Source organism: Mustela nivalis (assembly GCF_964662115.1).
Source record: "Mustela nivalis genome assembly, chromosome: 8".
NCBI lineage: Eukaryota > Metazoa > Chordata > Mammalia > Carnivora > Mustelidae > Mustela > Mustela nivalis.
Genome location: NC_139027.1, coordinates 1,609,473 through 1,631,427, shown reverse-complemented (window position 1 = coordinate 1,631,427; position 21,955 = coordinate 1,609,473). Strand labels below are relative to the sequence as shown.

The following is a 21,955-nucleotide window of genomic DNA, read 5'->3' as shown; positions in this document are numbered from 1 at the left end:
GAGGCTGTGCAGAGGTGCGGCACAAACAGAAACGAGCAAGGGGCCGCAGCCCACTTAACCTCCAGGAGGACAGCGGAAGTTGTTGAATGGCCGCGCTTCGAGTTCACAGACACGCGTCTGCCCTTTGCTGCCCCTTCTTCCCGCGCTCCGCCGACGCCCGTGGGCGAACTCTCCGCGCTTCAAGGCCGTGTCCCGCGCGCTGCCCGCAGTCTCCCGGTCCGAGTCCGCCCTGCGCGGCCGGCTCCCTCGCCCGCGCGTCCCCGTCGCCCTGCGTCCCCGTCCCCGCGCGTCCCCGTCCCCGCGCGTCCCCGTCGCCCTGCGTTCCCGTCCCCCGCGCGTCCCCGTCCCCCGCGCGTCCCCGCCCCCGGCGCGTCCCCGTCCCCCTGCGTCCCCGTCCCCGCGCGTCCCCGCCGCCCTGCGTTCCCGTCCCCCGCGCGTCCCCGTCCCCCGCGCGTCCCCGCCCCCGGCGCGTCCCCGTCCCCCGCGCGTCCCCGTCGCCCTGCGTTCCCGTCCCCGCGCGTCCCCGTCGCCCTGCGTCCCCGCCCCCGGCGCGTCCCCGTCCCCCGCGCGTCCCCGCCCCCGGCGCGTCCCCGTCCCCCGCGCGTCCCCGTCGCCCTGCGTTCCCGCCCCCCGCGCGTCCCCGTCCCCCGCGCGTCCCCGCCCCCAGCGCGTCCCCGTCCCCCGCGCGTCCCCGTCGCCCTGCGTCCCCGTCCGTGCGGACGCCCGCGCTCAGCCCGCCCCACTCAGCCGTGCGTCCCCGGGCCTGGGCCGAGGCCGGCAGGTGTCCGGTGTCCGGTGAGGTTGGCCCGACTGAGCGCCCGGAGGCAAGCAGGGTCGTTGGAACACCGAGGCTTGTCCGCGGACAGGGCTCCTCCGAGAAGTGGTTTTGCTCACCGAGCGAAAAGTCAAGAAACAGGCAGAAGCTAACAAGTTGCTTTTGCCACTGAATTGTCCCGCTGGGTCCCAGGGCACTGGGTCTGGACGTCGCCGCGGCCACGCACCCGCGTGGGTGGGCGCTCCCCTTCCCTCCGGCCGCGGCTCTCTCTTCGGTCGCCGGTGCCAGCCCTCCGGCCACTACGGCAGTTAGGAGGAAAGCCACCTGCTCCTTCAGCTGGACAGCCCGGACTGCGCGGAGGGACCGGGACGGGCCGGCAAACCGCCGCGGGGCGCGGAGCGGCGGGCGCGGGAGCCTCCAGCCGTCCCACCCTCCCACTCCGCCCAGACCCCGCCCCTCCTGCGGCCCCCCGACCACGCCCCTCACCGCCCCGCCCACCCCACCTTAGTCCCCACCCACCCCTGTAGATCCCACCCCTTCCGGGACCGCCCTGACCCGGCTTTCTCCCTGACTTCCGGGAAACTGAGCCGAGAACGCGCCCGGCCCTAGTCTCTCCGCCCCCCGGCCCGGCCCCGCCCCGCCCCGCAGGGGGGTCGCGCGTCATCTCTCCGCGCCGTCGCCGGAAGTTGGGTCTGGTGGTGGAGGCGCGAGCGGCGAAGCGAAGCGGCGGGGCGATGGCCGGCTGCGGGCCATGACCCGGCTTCTGGGCGTGGCGCGCGGCGTTGCTTTGGCCGCGGTGCGCGGCAGCCCCGGCGGCCGCAGCGGCCTCAGCATGTTTTATGCCGTGAGGAGGGGCCGCAAGGCCGGGGTCTTCCAGACCTGGTGAGTGGGCCGCGCTCTCCGAGGCCGAGCCGGGGCGGCCGCGGGCGGCTCTCGGGACTGGCCCCGGGACTGGCCCCGGGCTGCGGCCTGCGGCCTGGGCTGGAGCGCCCGGGAGCCCCGCCGCCGCCGGCCTCCGCGGACGTGGGCCCGCCGGTCCCGGCCGCCGGCCCCGACGCGGTTTCGCTGTGGGCTGCGTGGGAAAGGCCACCGGGAGCCCGCGCGCCCGGCCCCGCTGACCCTGCCCGCGTGCGTCCGGGGACGTTCCCCGGTGGCCGCACGTCGTCCGCCTGCGGCCGCGCCTGGCCCGCCCCTCGGGGTCCTTGGAAAGGTCGCCTTTCCCGGGCCAAGCTCGGATCCCTGGCACGGCCCTTGGAGCCGGGTTGGCGCCGTGCGGGGGCCGCCGCTGTGTCGGGGCCGCCGCGCTCGGGGAGGGGCCCGGGGTCGCGCTCCTGCGTTGGGGCGGACGAGCGGAGGCGCGGCGGAGGCGTACGGAAAGGGTTAACGGGGCCCGTCTTCAGACCCGGCCCGGCGCAGCGCTTCTGGGGCGTTTGGAGACGGAGCCCCGGCCGCGCGGGCGTCGGTCGGCCGGCGCGGGGCGCCCAGGGCGCGGGCGGGGCCGGGACCGGACTGCAGGCCCCGCGGCGCCGGCAGCGCAGCGCGGGTCGCGCGGTCCGCGGCCCGGGAGGGGCGGGCGGGGCCGGGAGGGGCGGGCGGTAACGCGGCGCTCTGTTGCAGGGGCGAGTGCAGGGCGCAGGTGGACCGCTTCCCGGCCGCGCGCTTTAAGAAGTTTGCCACGGAGGAGGAGGCCTGGGCCTTCGTCGGGCGGCCCGCCGGCCCGGGCGGCGCGGAAGGTAGCGTGTGCGCTCGTGTCCGCGGCCTCGCGCAGCCAGGCGGCCCGGCGCGCCGGTCGTCTCCGCAGCCCGCGGGAACCGCGTCCCGGCGCGGCCGCAGAGCGCGGGGGCTTAGCGGCGTCGGCGGGAGCGGCGCTGGGGACGGCCGGGAGGCGGGGGCTGCTCCGCGCGGAGCTTCCTTCACTTCACCTTTAAGTGTGTCTTTTACAGTTTGTTCACGTGTTTGTCCGAGCGCGCGCAGGCGGGGGCGGCGGGGGAGCGGCGGGCCGGCCGAGCGGGGCCTCCATCCCTCGCGACCCGAGCCGCGGCCGCTGCTCAACCCCTCCGCCACCGGGCGCCCCGACTTCTGCCTTTCAGGAAGGACTTGTTCGGTCGCCGACCGAGTGGGCCGCGGGGCCCCGGGGGGCGTAGGTGTCCCGGCCCGCGCGGCGGGGGGCGGGGGTTCCTGAGACCGGCTTCTCCCGCCGGGTCTCCCGCGCCGCGCGCGCTGCACACAGAACAGTGCGTCCGTGCAGAGCACCGCGAGGGCGGAGCCAGGGCTGACGCTGGGGAGCCCCCAAGTTTAGACCGGAACTGTGCTTTGAACACCGCGAGCGTGAGCTGCGCGAGGAAGCTTGTATGTGGACTTCATCGGGTCCGTTTGTCATGAAATACACATTCATTATAAATTCCTTAGGGTTCTTTTTTTTTTTTTAAGATTTTGTTTGTTTGTCCCGGAGAGAGAAAGAGCCCAAGCGGGGACGGGGCAGGCAGGGGAGAAGCAGGCTCCCTGCCGAGCAAGGACTCTGGTGTGGGATCCGACCCCAGGACTCCGGATCCGACCCGAGCCAGAAGCAGACGCCCGCCCACCGAGCCGCCCACGTGTTCTTCCTCAGGGTTTTCCTGACATTTTCTTTTCTAAAGCATTTTATTCATTGAGAGCGCGAATACAGTCGTGAGCAGGGGGAGGAGCAGCGGAAGGAGGAGAGGCAGACGCCCAGCGCCCGGGATCGGACTCCAGGCAGGCGCCTCGGCCACCGGCCGCCCCGGCGCCCCTTACTGACCTTGCCTGTTCTCTGGTACTTTGTTGTGAGACGGCGGCATGTGAGACACGTGGGAGTCAGCTGTGCACAGGGTCCTGCCAGGTGACAGTAGGCTACCCGTAGCCGCTAAGTGTTCGAGGAGTCCCAGATCATACCGATTTTCGACTGGGCGGGCCTTCAGACCCCCATGTTCGGGGGTAAATTGTCTCATTAGCTTGACTCACAGATTTTTTTACTCGTGGATTGAGAAGAGAGACGAGTTTCAATCCGTGTTTTTCGGCCAGACACTCCACAGCCCCACTGAGATGCGCCGGCTCTGGGCAGCGGCTCCTTCGGGAGGCCGCCGCAGTGGTGGTCAAAGAGAGGAGTCGCGTTTAGGAATCCACCCTGCGTGACCCGGCGGGGCAGAAGCAGGGCGGAACCTCACTCGCTGTGCATCTGCTTCACCCTCTGTCTGCCCAGCAGCTTCGAAGGAAGTTGCGCTGTGGCTGCTACCATTTTCTGCCCCGGTGGGGAGAGAGGTCAGTTTGGGACAGAAAACAGATGTGCAAGTAAGGTTCTTGTCTCAGCTGGGTTCTTAACGCTTCCTTCTCGCTGCTCTTTTGCCTTAACCAATCAGTCTTTTATTCATACTTCGGATCTTGCACCAGAAGTGTGTTTCCGTTTATCAGGTGCTCTCAGTTCTTTATGAATCATCTTTCTGAAAGCTCAGAGATCTCCAAGTTAGTGACTTACATATATGATGAATTGGGGTTGGACATCTTTCACCTTCCCAACTGGGTCAAAGCAAAAGTGGTAGCCCCTTTCCCAGATTTTCTCTTAATGTGACGTATATTTTTATTTTGGGATTCTTGAGCTATTTGGCGGTTACCATGATTTTTGTAAATTGATTTGGGGTTAACTTACTCAGTCCAATTTTGTGAAGGGAAAATTATCTGACAAAATGGGCTCCTTTTCTTTCAAAGTCTTGTCTGTCCTTTAAAAACTTGGATTCCGATTTAACTTTCTATGTTATTACAAATAAAATCAATATTTGTATTGGCATTAAACTTCTACAAAATTACCCTTTGATTTGTACTTGTGTTTTGGGGTTTACTTACGTAGAGTCCCTAGAGGAATATTTTTCTTTCGAGAGTTTATTTATTTGAGATAGAGCGAGAGTGAGAGAAAGGGCAAAGCAGGGGGAGCTGCGGGGAGAGGGAGACGCGGACTCCCCACTGAGCAGGGAGCCGGGTGCCGGGCTAGGTCCCTGCACTCAGGTCTGTGACCTGAGCCGACTGAGCCACTCAGGCGCCCCCCCAGAGGAATATTTTAAAGGTAAATACCGCAGAGTGGAGACCCAAACGTTGCCCTCCATAGTGGCTCCGGTCAGATTTTGCCTAGATAACCTGTAGCAGTCTTCTGCCAGGTGTGGGTGGAGAAGCTACTGCAGGCAGGACGTTGTGGCTCGGACACGTGGTAAGGGTTCCGTCAACACTGGAGCCCCGTTTCTCCGTCCCTGCTTTAGGGATGAGCTTAAAATGAATTCTGTAGTGTGGGGCTTGGTGGTGGTTTTGCAGATAAGCTTGGCTGCTGCTTCTGTGCCTCTGTTCCCACTCCATAAAATGAGAATGTAGGAAAAGCTGCTCCCACACAACCTGAGGGAGAGTGTGAGAAGCCTCTGGGATTAAGCCTGCATCCCATGGCCGGGCTCCTGAAGGAAAGCTCTGTAGCCGCCGCCCTGAAGGGGCCCATCCCTTCTGCTGGGCTTCTGCTTCCTGTTGTCAGTGTGGCCCACTGTCTCCTAAGGTCCAGTTACCCATGCCCTCTCAGCTTTCCCGGAGGTTCTCAACTTGGCATTGATGGGGTTGACGTACCTAGAGTAAGCCCATCTACAAAATTCGAGTCCTTGTTTTCTTTCTGGGGACAGAGTCCCTCAGGTAGTCAAACGGCCCACCATCCCGGTGGGATTCAAACCTTTGCTCTCTCTACTATCTCTCAAAACCAGGTTTCTGCGTTAACAGAGATGTTGCTCCTGTGTTCCTATCGCCTTGTCGAGCTTAGGGAAACTTTAGAGTAATCTCATAGGACTTGAAAATCTGACACGGTATGGACTGTCCTAAGCGATTTCCTCTTTGTAGGGCCGCAGAGCATACTTAAGTCTGATTTAGTGATACTAAGTCACATACTGAATTTCTGGATTGTTAAGCATTTCGTGTTATGTTCGTTTTTTCCTGCTTTTTGAGTAGACTTGATCTTTCAGGGACAGAAGATAAGCATGAACAAGAATCACAAGTGAAAGCCAACAAGCGACTCCGTGAGCCCTCGGATGGAGATGAAAACGCAGAGCCCTGTGCAAAGCAGGCAAGACAGACCACGGGATCCGTGCCTTTGGTTGACAAAAGCACATTTTCTTACATGGGTATTTATCTTGGATTTTTGAGTTTTCCATATAATAATCATGACTCCAAGGTGCCCCTGAGCCTCTGTCTTGATGGAACAAAGCAAACACGGGACTGTAGTTTATTAGAGGCAAATATACTGAGAAAAAAAAAAATCAGACCAACATTTGTCAGAGGACTAGACCTTCTGGGGGACAGGTCCTTATCATGCGAAGACTCTACTTGTTTGCAAAGACGGCTCCGGGGAGTGAGTGTGGGGAGAGGGATGGTGACACTGTTCTGACCTTTAAATTGCCATATCCAAGATAGGAGGGCATGCTAATCAAAAGGTGTTGAGGGCCCCTTTTATAAGGGACTGATCCTGTTTTTCTAGATAGAGAATATAGATCACATTGTACATACTCTGAGTTAAAATGTGAATTCAAGCTTAGTGAATTTGTTAAATGAATCTCAGTTTTTTGTGCTTTGGTTCCAGTGCCACTCATGAAACTCCCTCTTTTAGGAGAATTTGTTGTCGTCTACACTGATGGCTGCTGCTCCAGTAACGGGCGGAGGAGGGCACGAGCAGGCATCGGTGTTTACTGGGGGCCCGGCCATCCTTTGTGAGTAAACAAAAAAGGCTTCAAGTCTAAGTGAATCACAGTCTAAAACTTGGCAAGGAGTGACACGAGATCTGCTGATTATTTGGCTAGCTTTGGCAGAGGTTGCAAAGGAGCAAGCTTTGGTTCATGTCGACACTGATAGCTTGTTCTTCAGAATGTAAATTACCTCAGCATGGCTTTCTTCACCCTGAATCTAGGGGAGTTTCTGTGTCTCGCTGATGACATCTTCTACCAAAATGACTTCCCTGCCCCGTAGGAGAGTCACATGCCTCCTGCGGGATGGTTCTGGCAAGGACGTCCAAGGTTGCCAGTCTTGGAACCTGTCATGTTCCCAAGACTCTTCTGAGGACGTGTGAGCTTAGAGGTGCCCTCTAGTTTTTCACAAGGCACAAGCTCAGGGGGATGCAAAGCATGATCATTCAGATACCCTGGGCAGCCCTAAGATTCAGTGTAAAAGACGAATTTGAGCCTGTGAAGTAGCCACATCAGCTCTGAGCTTTGTCTCCAGCATTTCCAAGTGCCCACAGCAGTGTTGGGCGTAATGGAGTATAAACTGTTAAGTAAGACTTTATATTTCTCTCGACTTGTGGTCTATAGAGTTCTTTCCCTTTGAGATCTCATTTTAGCTGCAAACCCTCTAAGAAGCAACCAGCTTGTGTGGCACTGAGTGTCTGTGGGCTTAGTGCTCACCCAGGACCCCACGCTAATGAATTACAGGGCCAGAAAGAAAACTTTGCTTCTGATTTCTGGCCCAGTATTCTTCACAAGACCATACCTTGGTGCTTTTCCATAAAATGCTAGTACTCTTGGTAGTTTGGTGTTTTTTTTTGTTTTTTTTTTTTCTTTTAAAGATTTTATTTATTTATTTGACAGAGGCAAATCACAAGTAGACGGAGAGGCAGGCAGAGACAGAGAGAGAGAGGGAAGCAGGCTCCCCACTGAGCAGAGAGCCCGATGCGGGACTCGATCCCAGGACCCTGAGATCATGACCTGAGCCGAAGGCAGCGGCTTAACCCACTGAGCTACCCAGGCGCCCCTCTTGGTTTGGTTTTTAAAGGCTGTATATTTGTATGATGCTTTCATATGTCAAACAAATGTATCAAGCCTGTCCTCCATTGAGAGGCTTAAGGAATCCCTTTGGGAATTAGGTTTTTAATTGATTTCATTTTCCTTTGTATTGTTTTGCAACCAGGAACATAGGCATTAGGCTTCCTGGACGGCAGACCAACCAAAGAGCAGAAATTCATGTAAGTTGTCGGACACATTTCCCACTGAGAGTAAGACCATCGTAGCAGCGATCCGCGTACAGTGTGTGCGCACAGGATACTCGAAGTCCAGAATAAACTTGGTTTGGGGTTACTAGTGACTCTGATGGATGGGAATTTTCCAGAAAAAATTTTTTTTTTTTTTTTAAAGATTTTATTTATTTACTTGAGAGAGAGACAGTGAGAGAGAGCATGAGCGAGGAGAAGGTCAGAGAGTGAAGCAGACTCCCCATGGAGCTGGGAGCCTGATGTGGGACTCGATCCCGGGACTCCGGGATCATGACCTGAGCCGAAGGCATTCGTCCAACCAACTGAGCCACCCAGGCGTCCCTCCAGAAAAATTTTAAAAGCTATTTCCCATAGATGCACAAACAGAACCATATGTGTGGCATTATTTCACGCAGAGCGCATAATCATTACACTTAGCACAGAAAAAGAAGGAATGTTTAAATAGCGAAGTGATTTTGAACTTCGGTAATGTTGAAAATTGGACAACTTCTGTAGCATGATGACTGACCTCTTTCTTTAAGGCAGCCTGCAAAGCCATCGAGCAGGCAAAGGCTCAAAACATCAAGAAGCTGGTTCTGTATACGGACAGTATGTTTACTATAAATGGTAAGCTTCTATATTTTACTTCTAGTGTTTCCTGGTAAACACGAAGGAAAACAGGTATTTCCTTCTCCTGTGGGACGTGTATCAGGGCAGGACCCAAATGGTGAATGAAGACAACCATTGGTTTGTCCGGTATAAAGAGAAAACCGGGGATTCTGGAGCCCAGATCTGCTGCTCTGGAGTTTGCCACATTAGACATGTCTTCGCCAGGCTCCTAGGATAGGGCAGCGGGTAGCTGTGTCTCTGCTTTTGTAGTCCTTCGAGTGTAAACACGCGTAAGTAAGTGAAGGTGGCGTGCTGACGGCTCCTTTGAGAAATAATCATGTTTAGGACGCGGGGAGGGGGTTGAAGAAGCAGAGCGGTGTCCTCTTAAGCTGGGAGCTGTGGGTCAGCACCAGTCCAGGCCGAGGGGTAAGCAGAGGAGTGTGCTGGGCGTGTGCCCCCGGAGTCCAGCCTGTGTGGGCCAGCGGCAGGTCCATGCCCCTGCGGAGACGAGTAGAGCAGGTGGAAGGGGGAAGTGTAGGGAGGAATAGACCAGGACAGGCGAGCTCAGCGGACTGCGTGCGTTTCTTGTAGGCATCACTGACTGGGTTCACGGCTGGAAGAAGAACGGGTGGAAGACGAGCACGGGGAAGGAGGTGATCAACAAGGAGGACTTCGTGGTGCTGGAGCAGCTCGCCCAGGGCATGGACATCCAGTGGGTGCGTGTTGTCCGAACCGGTCCTCTTACATGGCTGTGAGGACCAGACGCTCGGGTGAGAGAAGGTGGGGGTGGCAGCAGAGAGAGAACCCTAAGCAGGCCCTACGCTCCGCGTGGAGCCCGACGGGGGCTCGGTCTCGCAGCCCTGAGATCATGACCTGAGCCGAAATCAGGAGTTGGACATTTAACTGACTGAGCCACCCAGGTGTCTAGGACCAAATATTCGGAGTTAACTGGGGAGACTAGTACTGTCTGTAGGTGATTTAATGACTTAAAGTTTACATAACATTAATACTATAGCGTGTGTTAGAAATTGCAACATATTTGAGTCTTGATCATCCTGCAAGTGACGCTGCTTGTTATTGCTGTGATTGTGTGTAGAACACACCGCTCGGGCCGCGTGACTGAGGGGGGTTCAGTGTCCTCTCGTTGTCTCGGCGGTGCTTGGGAGGGCCTCGTCTGGGCGCATGTCGTGTTGCAGGACTTTTTTCCTTCGGTGCCTGCAGTTGTGGTCATGCTGCTTGAATGAAGACGTAGACCAGATGAAGAGTGCTGGGCAGCCAAGCGAAGTTCAGAGTGACGGACAGTACGACGCTCCCAAAGAGGGAGGGGACCAGCGTTTCTAAGTCCAGGGGGTTTCTGGGCTTGTCGGGAGGCTGTTTTAATCTGATTGACCCTCCCTGTGCCTGTCGCCCAATCAAGTTTTTGTCATCAGCGCGGGAAAGGGTGGAGGGCTCTTTCCAGAGCGGTGTAAAGTCCTTTTCACGCTTGTTTCCTCTTGGTTGGGTGGTCGGGAGGACGCTTGGCCCTACCTGCCTTTCTTCCCACTACCCTTCGTGAACGTCATCACTGTTAAAGTGGCTTGGTGAGAGTCAGCCTGTTGGTTTCTTTAGAATCAGCCATAATGTCAAAATAAAACTAATTTATAAGGTATTTTGTTCAAAATAAAGTGTGATAAGACTTTAGGGACATGACTTTTTTTCCAAAACGGAAATATTTTTCTTATTAATAGATAGTTTTTATTTTTATTTTTATTTCTTTTTAAAGATTTTTTTTTTATTTATATGACAGAGAGACAGCGAGAGAGGGAACATGAGCAGGGGGAGTGGAAGAGGGAGAAGCAGGCTTCCCGCCAAGCAGGGAGCCCAATGCTGGGCTCAATCCCAGGACCCCAGGATCATGACCCGAGCCAAAGGCAGAGGCTGAACTAACTGAGCCAGGCTCCCCAATAGATAGTTTTTATTAAGACTGTTTTTTCAGGGGCACCTGGGTGGCTCAGTGGGTTCAGCCTCTGCCTTTGGCTCGGGTCATGATCTCAGGGCCCTGGGATTGAGCCCCACATCGGCCCTCTGCTCATCAGGGAGCCTGCTTCCCACCCACCCCCCGCCCCTGCCCTGCCTGCTGCTCAGCCAACTTGTGATCTCTCTCTGTCAAATAAATTAAAAAAGAAAAAACTCCCTTTTCAGGGGGCACCTGGGTGGCTGCATCAATTAAGTGAATGCCTTTGGCTCATGTCATAATCCCAGTGGGCTCAAGCCCTGCATCAGGCTGCTTGCTCAGTGGGGAGCCTGCTTCTCCCTCTCCTCCCTGCTCACGCTCTCTCTTCCTATCTCCACTCTCTCAAATAAATAAATAAAATCTTTTAAAAAAACTATAAAAAATAAAATTGTTTTTAGGAAATATAATTTCCAGCAGATCTACAGTTAAACTCTCTACCCATACATCCTCCGTATGAATCTGTCCTATATAAAAGCACAAGGTATCAGGGGAGCCTGGGTGTCTCAGTCAGTTGAGTGTCTCTTGGTTTCTACTCCGGTCATGATCTCCGGGTTCTGGGATCAAGCCCTGTGTTGTGCTCCCTGCCGAGTGGGAAGTTGGCTTCTCCCTTTCCCTCTGGCCCTCCCCACTGCTCATGCTCTATTGCTCTGTCTCTGTCAAATAAATAAAATCTTAAAAAAAAACAAACAACCAAACTTGTTTCCAACAATACAGAGCAAGTTAAACTGCAACCATTGTCTTAACTCTGTGTTGCTCTTTGACTCCAGGACCACTGAGAACAGCTTGGTGACGTAAGGTTTAAATCTGCCCTTCCCCAGTGTAATGGAAACAGTGGTTAAAGCACAGAAGTACTGAGCCACTGGGTGGCTCAGTGGGTTAAGGGTCTGACTCGATCTCCGCTCAGGTCTGGATCTCACCGTCGTGGGATCAAGTCCCACGTTGGCCTCACGTTGGTTGTAGAGCCTACTTAGAAAAAAAAAAAAAAATCACATAATTGGATCTTGTCTTTCTGACAGCATGTGAAGAAAGTGAAGTATGTGTTTTAGATATATACCTGTCCTGGTCTATACATACATACGTTTTACTTGGAAAGCTTTCCAAGTTCCATCATTCAGGTTATAAAAATTAGTAAAAACAGTACGATCCAATTTGTCAGAATCAAAATGGGATTTTTGTAAGTGCCTGCACTGTGTCTGTGTGTAGGGCATACAGGTTGCCGTGCAGAACCGTGGAGGGGGGGCCTTGGGGGAGGAGCGTCCTCCCCCTGCCCCCACTGGGAAGAGTCAGGATGTACTTGTGTGTTGCTTGTGTAAAAACAACCAGTAAAGGTAAAAGGAAAAATAAAATTTATTTCACAGATGCATGTTCCTGGTCATTCGGGATTTGTAGGCAATGAAGAGGCGGACAGATTAGCACGAGAAGGAGCAAAGCGATCTGAGGACTGAGCAAGGTCGTCATTCTTGGACAACTTGAGTGAGTAGCTCTTTGCTTGTCTTTCCTTACTGGTGTGAAAAATAAAACTTGCACTAGATGGGCAGATACAACCCGCAAAAAGGTAATAAATCCGTCATTCCGGGATACCCTATGATAAAAGGTGGTTAAATTCTAACAAATTGACATCCTTCAGGATTTGAGCACGACTTGAAATTTCAGCATTATGCTTTACTGGATTTGATGCCATTCACAGTTTCATTGCCATCTGGACAGAAATTTTAGGACTTTGATGTAATCAGTGATTTGAAGACACAGACAAGGTCTGGGAGTGTTCTGAAAGTGTTCATTAACCTTCTCGTTGGCAGGACTGAGGCTCAGAGTGTGCCGGTGGACTCGCACGTACCTGTGGATTAGAGCAAGGCAGTGCTCCTTGGTGGCTGCAGCCCATGCCTGGGCCCAGGCCTCGGCCAAGCGAGTGCGGGCTGGGTCTGGTACAAGGCAAGCCTGCATGCGACCCCGGCAGCCTGACTGCCATCTGGGTGCGTCTTACAGAGCAAGATGCAGGAGTAAATCTTCTAAAATTTCTTGGCCTGTTTTTGTTACAAGCACTATGCAAGCAGGGGCCCCTCAGTGGCTCAGGCAATTAAGCATCTGGCTCTGGATCCCAGCTTAGGTCCTGATTGCAGGGTCGTGAGTTCAAGCCCCACATTGGGCTCCACACGGGATGTGGCACCTACTTAAAAAAAAAAAAGCACAATGTGAGTTAAAGTTTGGTCTGATCATTTAAAAAAAAATTTAAATTTATTAAATTCATTATTTTTTAAGACTTTATTTTTATTTGAGAGAGAGTGAGAGCACAAGGTGGGTGTGGGGAGGCTTGGGGAGAAGCAGACTCCCTGCTGAGCAGGGAGCCTGACCTGGGGCTCAAGCCCCGTGCCCTGGGATCATGACCCGAGCCAGAGGCAGACAATCGACAGAGCCACGCAGGCACCTCATTTTTTTTCTTACTACTTTATCATAAAAAGGCACAGAAAATGACACAAGTGTTTAGCGCCTCAAGTTGTCGTTTGTATAAGGTGAACACCCTGATGACCTCCCCTCAGGCCAAGAACTAAAACTTGGCCAGACACTAAAACTTCTCCAACCCCAGCCCCTCCCCTCCGAAGCGAATCCTGACTGGTATAGAAATGACTTCTTTGTGTTTCTTCGTGGTAACTGAACCTTGTCTACTTTTTTTAGACTCCGTATTTCTGAAGTCTCTTTATTGCATATATTGGTCTCCTTGTGAGGGTTACCTGTGGAGGAACCTGGGCCATTGGTCCTGTTGATTCCCACGGTCTAGGTTTTGCCACATACGTTGTCCTGGCACGGTCCAGCATTTTTCTGGCCTCTGTACTTCCCGTAAATTGGGAGCTGGACCCAGAGGCTTGACGAGAATCAGGCTCTACACCTCCAGCGAGTGGTAAACAGCCGCGTGTTTTCATCTGCAGGTACAGGCTCTTCGCATTTTCCTGGTGCCCAGTGCGTCGGTCTGTTCATGGTTCAGAGCCTCTAAAATGGTGATACGCTGTGATTTTGCTGACATTTATTGGCTGGGTTGGTTTTAGAAGATGCGGCCTCTCATCTGCTATTTGGTTACCCAGTGGTGCTCGTTTAGGAAAAGCAGGATAAGTGAAGGTGGCCACTTAAGGTTTTTTATTCATACTTTTTTTTTTAAGATTTTATTTATTCTTTTGACGGACAGAGATCACAAGTAGGCAGAGAGGTGGTCAGAGAGAGAGGAAGGAGGAGGAAGCAGGCTCCCTGCTGAGCAGAGAGCCCGATGCGGGGTTCGATCCCAGGACCCTGAGATCATGACCTGAGCCCAAGGCAGCGGCTTAACCCACTGAGCCACCCAGGTGCCCCTCTTTATTTGTTTTGATGTTCATGTGCGCACACACGTGCACTGACCGCACAGGTGTACACAGTAGGCTCACTCGCAGTCCGTGCGTGCACACCTGCATGCATGTGCAGACCCTACATGCGTGTGCCCTCAGCCCCACTGCAGTCCCGTGTGAAGGTGCTCCAGACCCATCTGGTACTTCTCCGGCTCCAGATCTGGGATTGCCTCTTTCTCTAACTCTAGCTTCTTTCTTTCTTTTTGTTTTGTTTTGTAAGTAATCTCTGTACCCAGTGTGGGGCTTGAAATCACGACTCCAAAATCAGGAGTTGCCTGCTATTCTGACTGAGTCACCCAGACTCCCTAGAATCCCCATTTCTTTTAATGGCAGAAATGGTATTTCAGATGCTCGGTGCTTGTCGCTGTAGGGTTGGTCGTTGCCTCTGGGGCTTTTCAGTGCACAGCGTTAGAAAACCTACACGTGTACACACATTTAAAGATAAAGCCCTTGAGCTCCTATGGATGTTTCCAATGGGAACTCGGGATTTCAGAGTAGTCAGCTCTTCCGTGTTGCGTCTGTGCTTCCTGCCACTGAGAATCCTGGGACAGAAGTTCCTTAATTGCACACTTGCTTCACTGCGCTGTAACAAGCGGTGCGGGGACACTCATGTTCGTGTCCCACTCTGATGGCTCTGATGGTACAGCACTGCATGCACATGGTCAGTCGTTGCAGTGAAATCTCCCCCCGCCCCGCCCCATCTCGTCTCACTGTGTGTAGTCCGTGGTTACACAGCCAGCCTTTGGTCAGTGTCCTCTCGGAGCCGTGCTCCCAGACCTCCCCACGTTGACCTTAATTACCTTAATTTGTTTGCTTTGTTTGAAATCCGTTTTGTAGGGTGTGAAATCCTCGGCTCACGTTTTCCTCCCTTGAGTATCTGGAATCTTTATTTTGATTTTTTTCCCAGCGTGAAAAGCCCAGTGAGTCTTCCTTGCAAGTCATGTCTCCTTTTGGCTTCAGTGTTCCGAGGTCTGTTTTCCACGGTTGTGTTACACGGTGTCCTGTGGTGCTCGCGCGGGGTCGGCGCTCGCGGGGGCGCGCGGGCTCTTCGTCTCTGCGCGTTCAATCCGCCGTTTCAGGGTTTCCTGGAACTGCGGCTCAGTGTTCAGGTTTCCGTGTTTTGGCCTTCTTTTGGGGAACCTCAGTTTCTCTGTGTTGAAGTCAGATTTGTCCGTCCTCTGTGTCTGCTTCTTCTTGAATCTCCTTCATCTCTTTTTAAGTTTCTTTTGTTTCCTAAAATTTGCTCTCCAGTTGAGTCCTGCTTCTAAAGCCATTATTTGTTGTGTTTGTTTGCTCTGATCCTCATTTCTGAAATTCATTTTCTTGCCCGTCTAGTTTCCGTGAATTCTCTGCCCTATTTCTGACGTTTGCTCCTGCCGGCGTGTCGTCCTCCCGTCTCGCGGCTGCTTTCCTCGGGTGTTGAAGCAGCTCACTTTGGGCTGGTTGCTGGGTGCCCTCACTCTCTGTAGCGGTGTTTGTGCTCCTCCTTTTCGTTTTTCTTAGACTCGCTCTGTGCGGGATTGGTATTTTCCCATCGTGCATTTTCCTGAACATTTAGTTCAGATAGCTTCTCTCACTTCACAGAGTTCTCTTTTCTGTTGAACTTGGAGTCATGCTAAAAATATGGCGGCTGGCCTCCGGCGCTCTCCCCGCTCCTGCCCTGCCGCACCTGCACCGAGTCCTTCTCTTTCCTCTGTCCACTGTCCCTTCCTGTCTGGCCCCTCACTGTGGCTCCCTGTGGGGTCAGCTGCAGTGGCTCTTGGGCTCCATGGCTGTGGCCCTCAGGCCTTCTTGCAGTGGCTCCTCACCACCCGGGTAGGGACAGCTGTCCCGCTCCAGCCGCTGGCCTCCAGCTGGCCTGGGACACTGCAGTGAGCACCTGTCGGTGCCGTGGAGGCCCAGTGGCCCCACTGTGCTCTGTGCCACAGGTGTGCAGGCTACAGTGGGCCGACCCTGTCCTTCATTTCCATGTGTCAGCTTTGTGGAGTCACCAAACCATTTTGCTTTCTAACAGCTTTATGGAGGTGCGCTCGACGGACAGCAGATGGCACGTGTGTAAAGCGGACCTGGGATTCCGCGGTGAAGCCCCCGCAGGAGCTGCCTGTCCCCTCCCAGGTTCTCTCACACCGCCTTGAAATCCTTCTGTCCTGGACCCCATCCTCGGGCGACCACCAGTCTGCCTCCAGTCTCTGTAGATAATTTGTATTTTCTAAGGTATTTATATAAACGGAGTCCTACAACATAAACTCCTTTCGTGTCCGGAGCTTCTTTCCGTCGTGTCCTCATTCTGGCATTGGCACAGCTGCGTCTGTCCGCAGCTCACTCCTTTCTGTCACTGCGGAGCATCTGCGGCTCGGGCGCACCATGGCTGTGGGCCCTCTCCTGTTCACGGGCGTTTGCTTGGCCTCCGGGTGCAGCTCTTGTAAATAAAGCTGCTGTGATCATGTATGTACTCGTCTTTTCCCGAACATGTGCTTTTACTTCTCTCAAGGGGGATGGGCGGGGTCACGTGGCAGGCGTGGATTCAATTTTAAGAAACGCCAGCCGACATCGTCTACCGTTTTACTGCCCGCTCAGCAGGACAGGAGGGTTCCAGTGAGCCCCCATCCCTGTCCCGTGCTGCTGGTTCCCTAGCTTTGTTCCAGACGACTGTGCTTCTGTTTCAGGTGAAGATTTGGGAAGATCCAAAAGTGCTCTTACAGTTGGTTAAGCGGCCAGCTCTTGACTTTGGCTCAGGTCATGACCTCAGGGTTGTGAAATTGCGTCCCACGTTGGGCTCTGCACTGAGCGTGGAGCCCGCTTGAGATCCTCCCCCCGCCACACCAAAGAATAAATAAATAAAAAGTAGCTGCATAACAGCTTTAGAAATGTGTCTTCTGTCAGCTTTGTCGGCAGCTGGAGGGGGCTGAGTGACCGCAGTGTACGACGAAGTCCTCCGTCGTGGAATGCAGAAGCTTCTGGGCCGCTCCGCTCTCAGAGTGGGAGCTTGACGCTTGCCAGAGGGAGGCTGTTCGCATGTTATTTGTAGCCTCTGCGCCAGCGCGATGAGGTGACTCCACTGCTGGGCTTTGAGAAAATCCAGAGGGTCTGTGCTGTCCCTCGGGACGGGCACGTGACCGCTGAGCTAAGTAGAACCAAACCAAAACCCCAGTGCTGGCGGTTGGGCAGCTTGCGGGGTCGTAAACAGGCTCCTCTCGTTTGCAGCGATGGCGTCCCGGGCCAGGCAAACCGGGGCCTACAGAGGAAGACCTCGGCCTCCGTGCTACATGTCTCCCTCATGCTCCTGTTCCGGCAGTTCTGGAACAAGGAGGCGAGGCTGCTCCATAACGCCCCGCGTCGTGTCCTGTGCTGATGGGACTTGCAGAAACTGGTGCGAGCATCTGGCTCTCCAGCCGGCCGCGGCTCCGGCGCCCAGACACCCCCTCCAGCAGGGGAGCAGGCGGGCAGGGGCTCCTGTCCGGGTTGTGTCCCCAGTGCCTGGAAGGCCTTCAGACACTTCGGAGAACCTGCGCCAGTTTGTGAGGACAGCTGCGGTTTGTGTGCCAAGGGGATGGAGGCCGAGTGAGAGGCACAGGACCGCTCGTCTGAACATGGCGGGATCTTCAGCTTTCATCAAAATAGGCCTCGAAATTAGGGTTCCTCCCTGGTGCTTCCTGAGAGCCACAGTGGAAGGAAGGATCTTGGACGAATACTAACAGGGTCAGTAAAGTGGGAGAGGACTGGCAGGTGCCGGCTCCGGCCGCGTTTCCTAGAGCTCTAGCTCTTAATCCCAAGGGTACCCAAGAATGTAGTATAAAGGGCCGTATCACCAGTGGTGTAAACAGCCTTTTTACCCAGGACTCAAAATCCATTAACCATAAAAGAAAATTAAGGACTACATAAAAATCAAAGTTATGAACGGCTTTATTATTATTTATTTTTTATTTTATTAGTAGGTATGCACAGGAGGAGGGGGCGGAGGTGGAGGAGGGAGAATCTTAAGCCGGCCCCACACTGAACGCAGAGCCCAACGGGGAGCTCAGTCTCCCGACCCGGGGGTCACGACCTGAGCCAAAGTCAAGAGTTGGATGCTTTCCCGACCGAGCCGCAGGCACCCCTTGAACTAAAAAAGCTTTAAAAAGACCTAAGCATGGACAAATTCTGAAAAAAAAATTGGAACTGCTGTGACAGGAGGCTCATTTCTCTGATACCTAAAGTAGAAAGTGAGAAAATGCCTAATAATAGAATGGCCGGTCATAAAGCACTCGCACCCTCGAGCAAGGAAAGACTGCAGACTGACCCTGCGCCGAGACCTCCCTGTAGCCTATCGGTACCTTGTAATACAGGATTGATTCGCAAAACCAGCCGTCCGGAGGCTGCTGGAAACCACGCACTTCCGCGCCGGCGAGGGCAGCACAGAATGAAGTTCGCTGCCTGCTCAGAGGAGCGCGGGTAGCCGTGACCCAGCCTTCGCTGCTGTTCGGAACTTGGCGCGCAGGTCCGCCTGCGGCGTCCAGGCGGAGACGGGATTCGCAGTCCCCGAGCAGGAAGGCGTGCGGGGGCCGCCGCCGTGGCCTCGGGCGGTGCGCAGAGGGCTTGGCGCCTTCGGTGCATCGGTGCCAGAGCCAGAGGGCACCCTGCGGGGGCCAGGGTGGGCGGGAGCAGGTGCAGGGAGGAGGCCTCTCCGCGTGGGAGCCCCTGCCTGTCCTCTTGATTTTGAGTCATGTCGGAATAAATGCCCCAATACAGGAGCGATTTTAGAGCTGTGTTTTCCTGGAAGACGTCGGGGACGGCGGGCCCACCTGCAGGACCGCCGCGGGCCGAAAGCCTGCAGCAGGGCGGCAGGGCTCGCTGTGGTTTGGACATCCGGCCTCGGCCTTCACATCCGCATCCTCGGGTCCCGCGGGCTCCTCAGGCCCCCGCGTCCTGGGTACTGGGGGACCCGGAACAGGCACAGTGCCTCTTGTGGGCACACAACGTGCTTGGACGTCACACTTGAAGACCCAGAGGCCAGCACCTGAGTCCGAGCTGTGACGGGCTGAATGACTGTGGCCCCGAGTTCCCGTGTTGACGCCCTACCCACGGCGCGGCTGTGTGTGGAGATGGGGCCTCTAGGAAGTGATTAAGTCAAATGAGCTCCCTCCCTCCCTGCTCTTGCCGCCGACAACAGGAGAGGCCACGTGAGGACAGAGTGAAGCCAGAAGCCCAGTCAGCCGACACCTCCATCTTGGTCTTCTGGCCTCTGGATTGAGAGAAATACGGGAGCCCCCGCCCCCCGCATGGGTGGCGCTGTGAATGGCTCCGAGCTGGGGCCCCAGTGAAGGATGCCTGGTGCAGCCCAGTCTCCTCGTTTTGGGGGAGGAAATGAAGTTGGGGTCTGGTCCTCTGCCCCTTGGGTGCTGGCTGTCCTCGCCGCTCGCCACGCGGGCAGCACGACCCCGCCACGGAGGCCGTGTGTGTGTGATTCTTCCGAGACTCCGCTCTGTGACTGTGTCAGTGAGACAACTTTGCTTTGTTAGGTGACAGGTTTTCCTGAATGGAATTGAGTGCATGGCATCCCCATTGTTTTGCTGAAGCGCAGAAGAACAAAAATGAAAATAAAGATGCAGAATGATAGAGAAATGAAATTATTACTCCCATATTTGGTCGTGATTTTCTTTTCAAACCAGAAAAAGGTCTATTTAGAGTTAGGAATCCTGACTTCCTTCTGTGTGACCAGCCCTGGTTCGTTGGCGGATCTTCTTAAAGTTATTCCGACAGTCAGAGAACGAAGAGGCAGAGAGCAGTGAAGTGAGTTCCCTCCAGCAAGTCCTTGTTTTCGGTTTTCAAAGATGGGGACTGAGGAGCAGCTACAGCCTTTCTGGTGTCTGGGCCTCTGCTGGTGGCCCCACTTTTCGCTTTAAATACCTGACCAGCCCACGAAACCCCTGTCTTGAGGCTGACCAAGGTGACTGTGGTCAGGCTGGGAGGACCAGACCTGGGGACCCGTCTGCTGTGAGCAGTGACAGCAGTGACAGTCCCATGCCGTCTTCATTCTGTTGTCAGAGGCTTTCAGGACAGTTTGAGCACCTCATTCTCACGTCCGAGCCCTGCTGTGGGCACACCATCTCCTGCAAGCAGGAGCTCCTGGCGGGTCTGCCGTCTCCCACCCACAGTGCAGCCGCCGGAACCTCAGACGATATCACTCCCAGGGCTGCCCAGGCCCACCCAGTCCCCTTGTGACCAGCAGCTCAGGGACGGATCCTGAGGGCACCGTGTGTGCTGGGCCAGCTGCTGAGAGGCCGCCTGTGCCCTTGGGACGCCGTCTGGGACGGGCCCTGTGTGCAGGTCTGCCCGATCCCTCCCCCAATCTCTGCACAGAGCCACTGGGGTTCAGGGTCCCTGCCCAGCCATGCGGAGGGCCCAAGGGTCCATCTCTTAAGACACACCCTTAAGGGGCTGTGGCACCTCCCTGTCAGGCAGGATCTAGCACCCTAGTGCAGGGGAAGGCTCTGCGGGCCAGGCCCTGAGTGGCTGCACTTTTGACAAAGGGTCTGGTGACCTTTCTTGGCTCTGGTGTGTTCTACAACTGTAAGTAATCTTATTCAATTCTTAGAATTCTCAGGGCGCCTGGGTGGCTCAGTTGGTGAAGTGTGCAACTCTTGATTTCAGCCCAAGTCATAATTTCAGGGTTGTGAGATCGAGCCCCATGTCAGTCTCTGTCCTGGGCACGGAGCCTGCTTAAGATTTTCTCTCTCTCTCTCCTCTACCCCTTCCCCTGGCTGGCATGCATGTGCGCTCACTCGCTCGCTCAAAAAAAAAAAAAAGAAAAGAAAAGAAAATTCTCAGGGGCTTTCTTAAATGTTTACACAGGCTAAAAATCTCCTCTCTAATCACCACCTCGTTATTCACGGCATGGTGGTTCTTTGTGGAGGAAGTTCACCAGATCTGAAGACTCGTCTGGGGGATGGCGGAACTTGGGGAGGCAGAAGACTGCAGGAGTTTCAGCTGGTCCGGAAATGGGTTTCTTACTCAGAAACCTCGCTCCCAAGCCGAGCAAGCCTGCCGTCCCGTGGGAGCCAGAGCCGCAGGCTTCCTCCAGGGCCTCCCGCTGCCGGCCCTTGTTACTTCCCGCAGCAGGAGAGGTCCCGTGGCTTCGTTTTTGGGTGTTTGTTAAAATGTGGTGGGGAACTCCTTGGTGATTATTGGGTGGCAAGAGAATGAAATGTAAAAGGAGAAATTGGAATTAAAGGATTTAAGATTATGTGGCTCCTCTGCCCATAATACCCAAAGAAGCACATCCTTTATGGTTTTACTTTTTTTTTTCTTTTTAAAGATTTTATTTATTTGAGAGAGAGACAGAGATAGAGAGAGCATGAGTGGGAGGAGAAGGAGAAGCAGACTCCCCACCAAGCAGAGGTCCTGATATGGGACCCTGAGATCACGGCCTAAGCCAAAGGCAGATGCTTAACACTGAGCCACCCAGGTACCCCCTTTACGGTTTTCTTTAAAAGGGCTCTGAGAAAGATTCTTGAATCATTCTGTTGTGGCTCCTTGGCCACCACAGTGTCGTGATTCCGCATAACCCTTGTCTTGCCCTGGGCTGTGTGGCTGACCCTCCCTCAGGAGGGCGTCTGTCTGTCTGTCACTACTGGTCATAGTGAATTTGCTTAGGCTTCACCTAGGACCTCTCCGTAAGCGACATCATGGAGGAGCTTGTGGTTGGGGGACGTGATGTCTCCCTCCCTACTAACCCCCTTGGTACTTGTCCCTTAAGTGCACACTGAGACCTGGAGATGAGGGTCTCCTTATGCTCTGCAGTGAGGGCAGGAGAACAGTTTGTCTAGAAAGACGTCATGGGAGGACCAGTTGTCCTGTCATCTACTGTAGGGGAAGGCTTCTTCCTTTGTTCTGCGATCCCCAGAGAGAGAGAGGCAACTCCAGGTTAAATGTACGGTGTGTGTGTGTCCATCCCAAGTTTCTTTCAGAAAACTTGACACAAGTATGCATTTTTCCAAAAGAATATCTGTAAGGATGTACCCTTGCTAGTATTAAGTCTCCCCAAACCTTCTTTTGAAATACTCCTTTTTTCTCTTTGCCAAGGCCTTTACCAGACTCCTTGCTCTGAGTTACATTTGAGATTTCTGGAGAGGTTGGGCATCGTCTTTTTATAAATCTGTTGGTCACTTGTGTATTTGGCTTCCCATGAATTTCTTTAAGCCTTTTTAAAAGTACTCCAGGGAAGGAAACAGGTGTAC

General features: G+C 54.6%; 1 protein-coding gene across 7 annotated transcripts; it reads left to right on the top strand.

The window, feature by feature from the left end:
- Positions 1-1,349: 1,349 nt before the first annotated feature.
- Positions 1,350-19,348, top strand: RNASEH1 (ribonuclease H1). 7 transcript variants are annotated; one of them, XR_014315786.1, is made up of 12 exons: positions 1,350-1,657; positions 2,393-2,508; positions 5,773-5,931; positions 6,414-6,513; positions 7,706-7,760; positions 8,309-8,393; positions 8,967-9,091; positions 11,727-11,841; positions 15,754-15,953; positions 16,623-16,788; positions 16,944-17,438; positions 17,672-19,348. XR_014315786.1 is itself a non-coding variant. In XM_082746340.1 (9 exons), exons 1-8 carry the CDS (start codon positions 1,527-1,529, stop codon positions 11,811-11,813), a joined length of 858 nt encoding a protein of 285 aa, XP_082602466.1. In that variant the 5' UTR covers positions 1,350-1,526; the 3' UTR covers positions 11,814-11,841; positions 15,754-16,187. The 7 variants fall into 7 exon arrangements, 1 of the variants encoding a protein (XP_082602466.1); XR_014315785.1 differs by lacking the exon at positions 16,944-17,438; XR_014315787.1 differs by having other exon boundaries at positions 16,623-17,438; positions 17,675-19,348.
- The last annotated feature ends 2,607 nt before the right edge of the window (positions 19,349-21,955 follow it).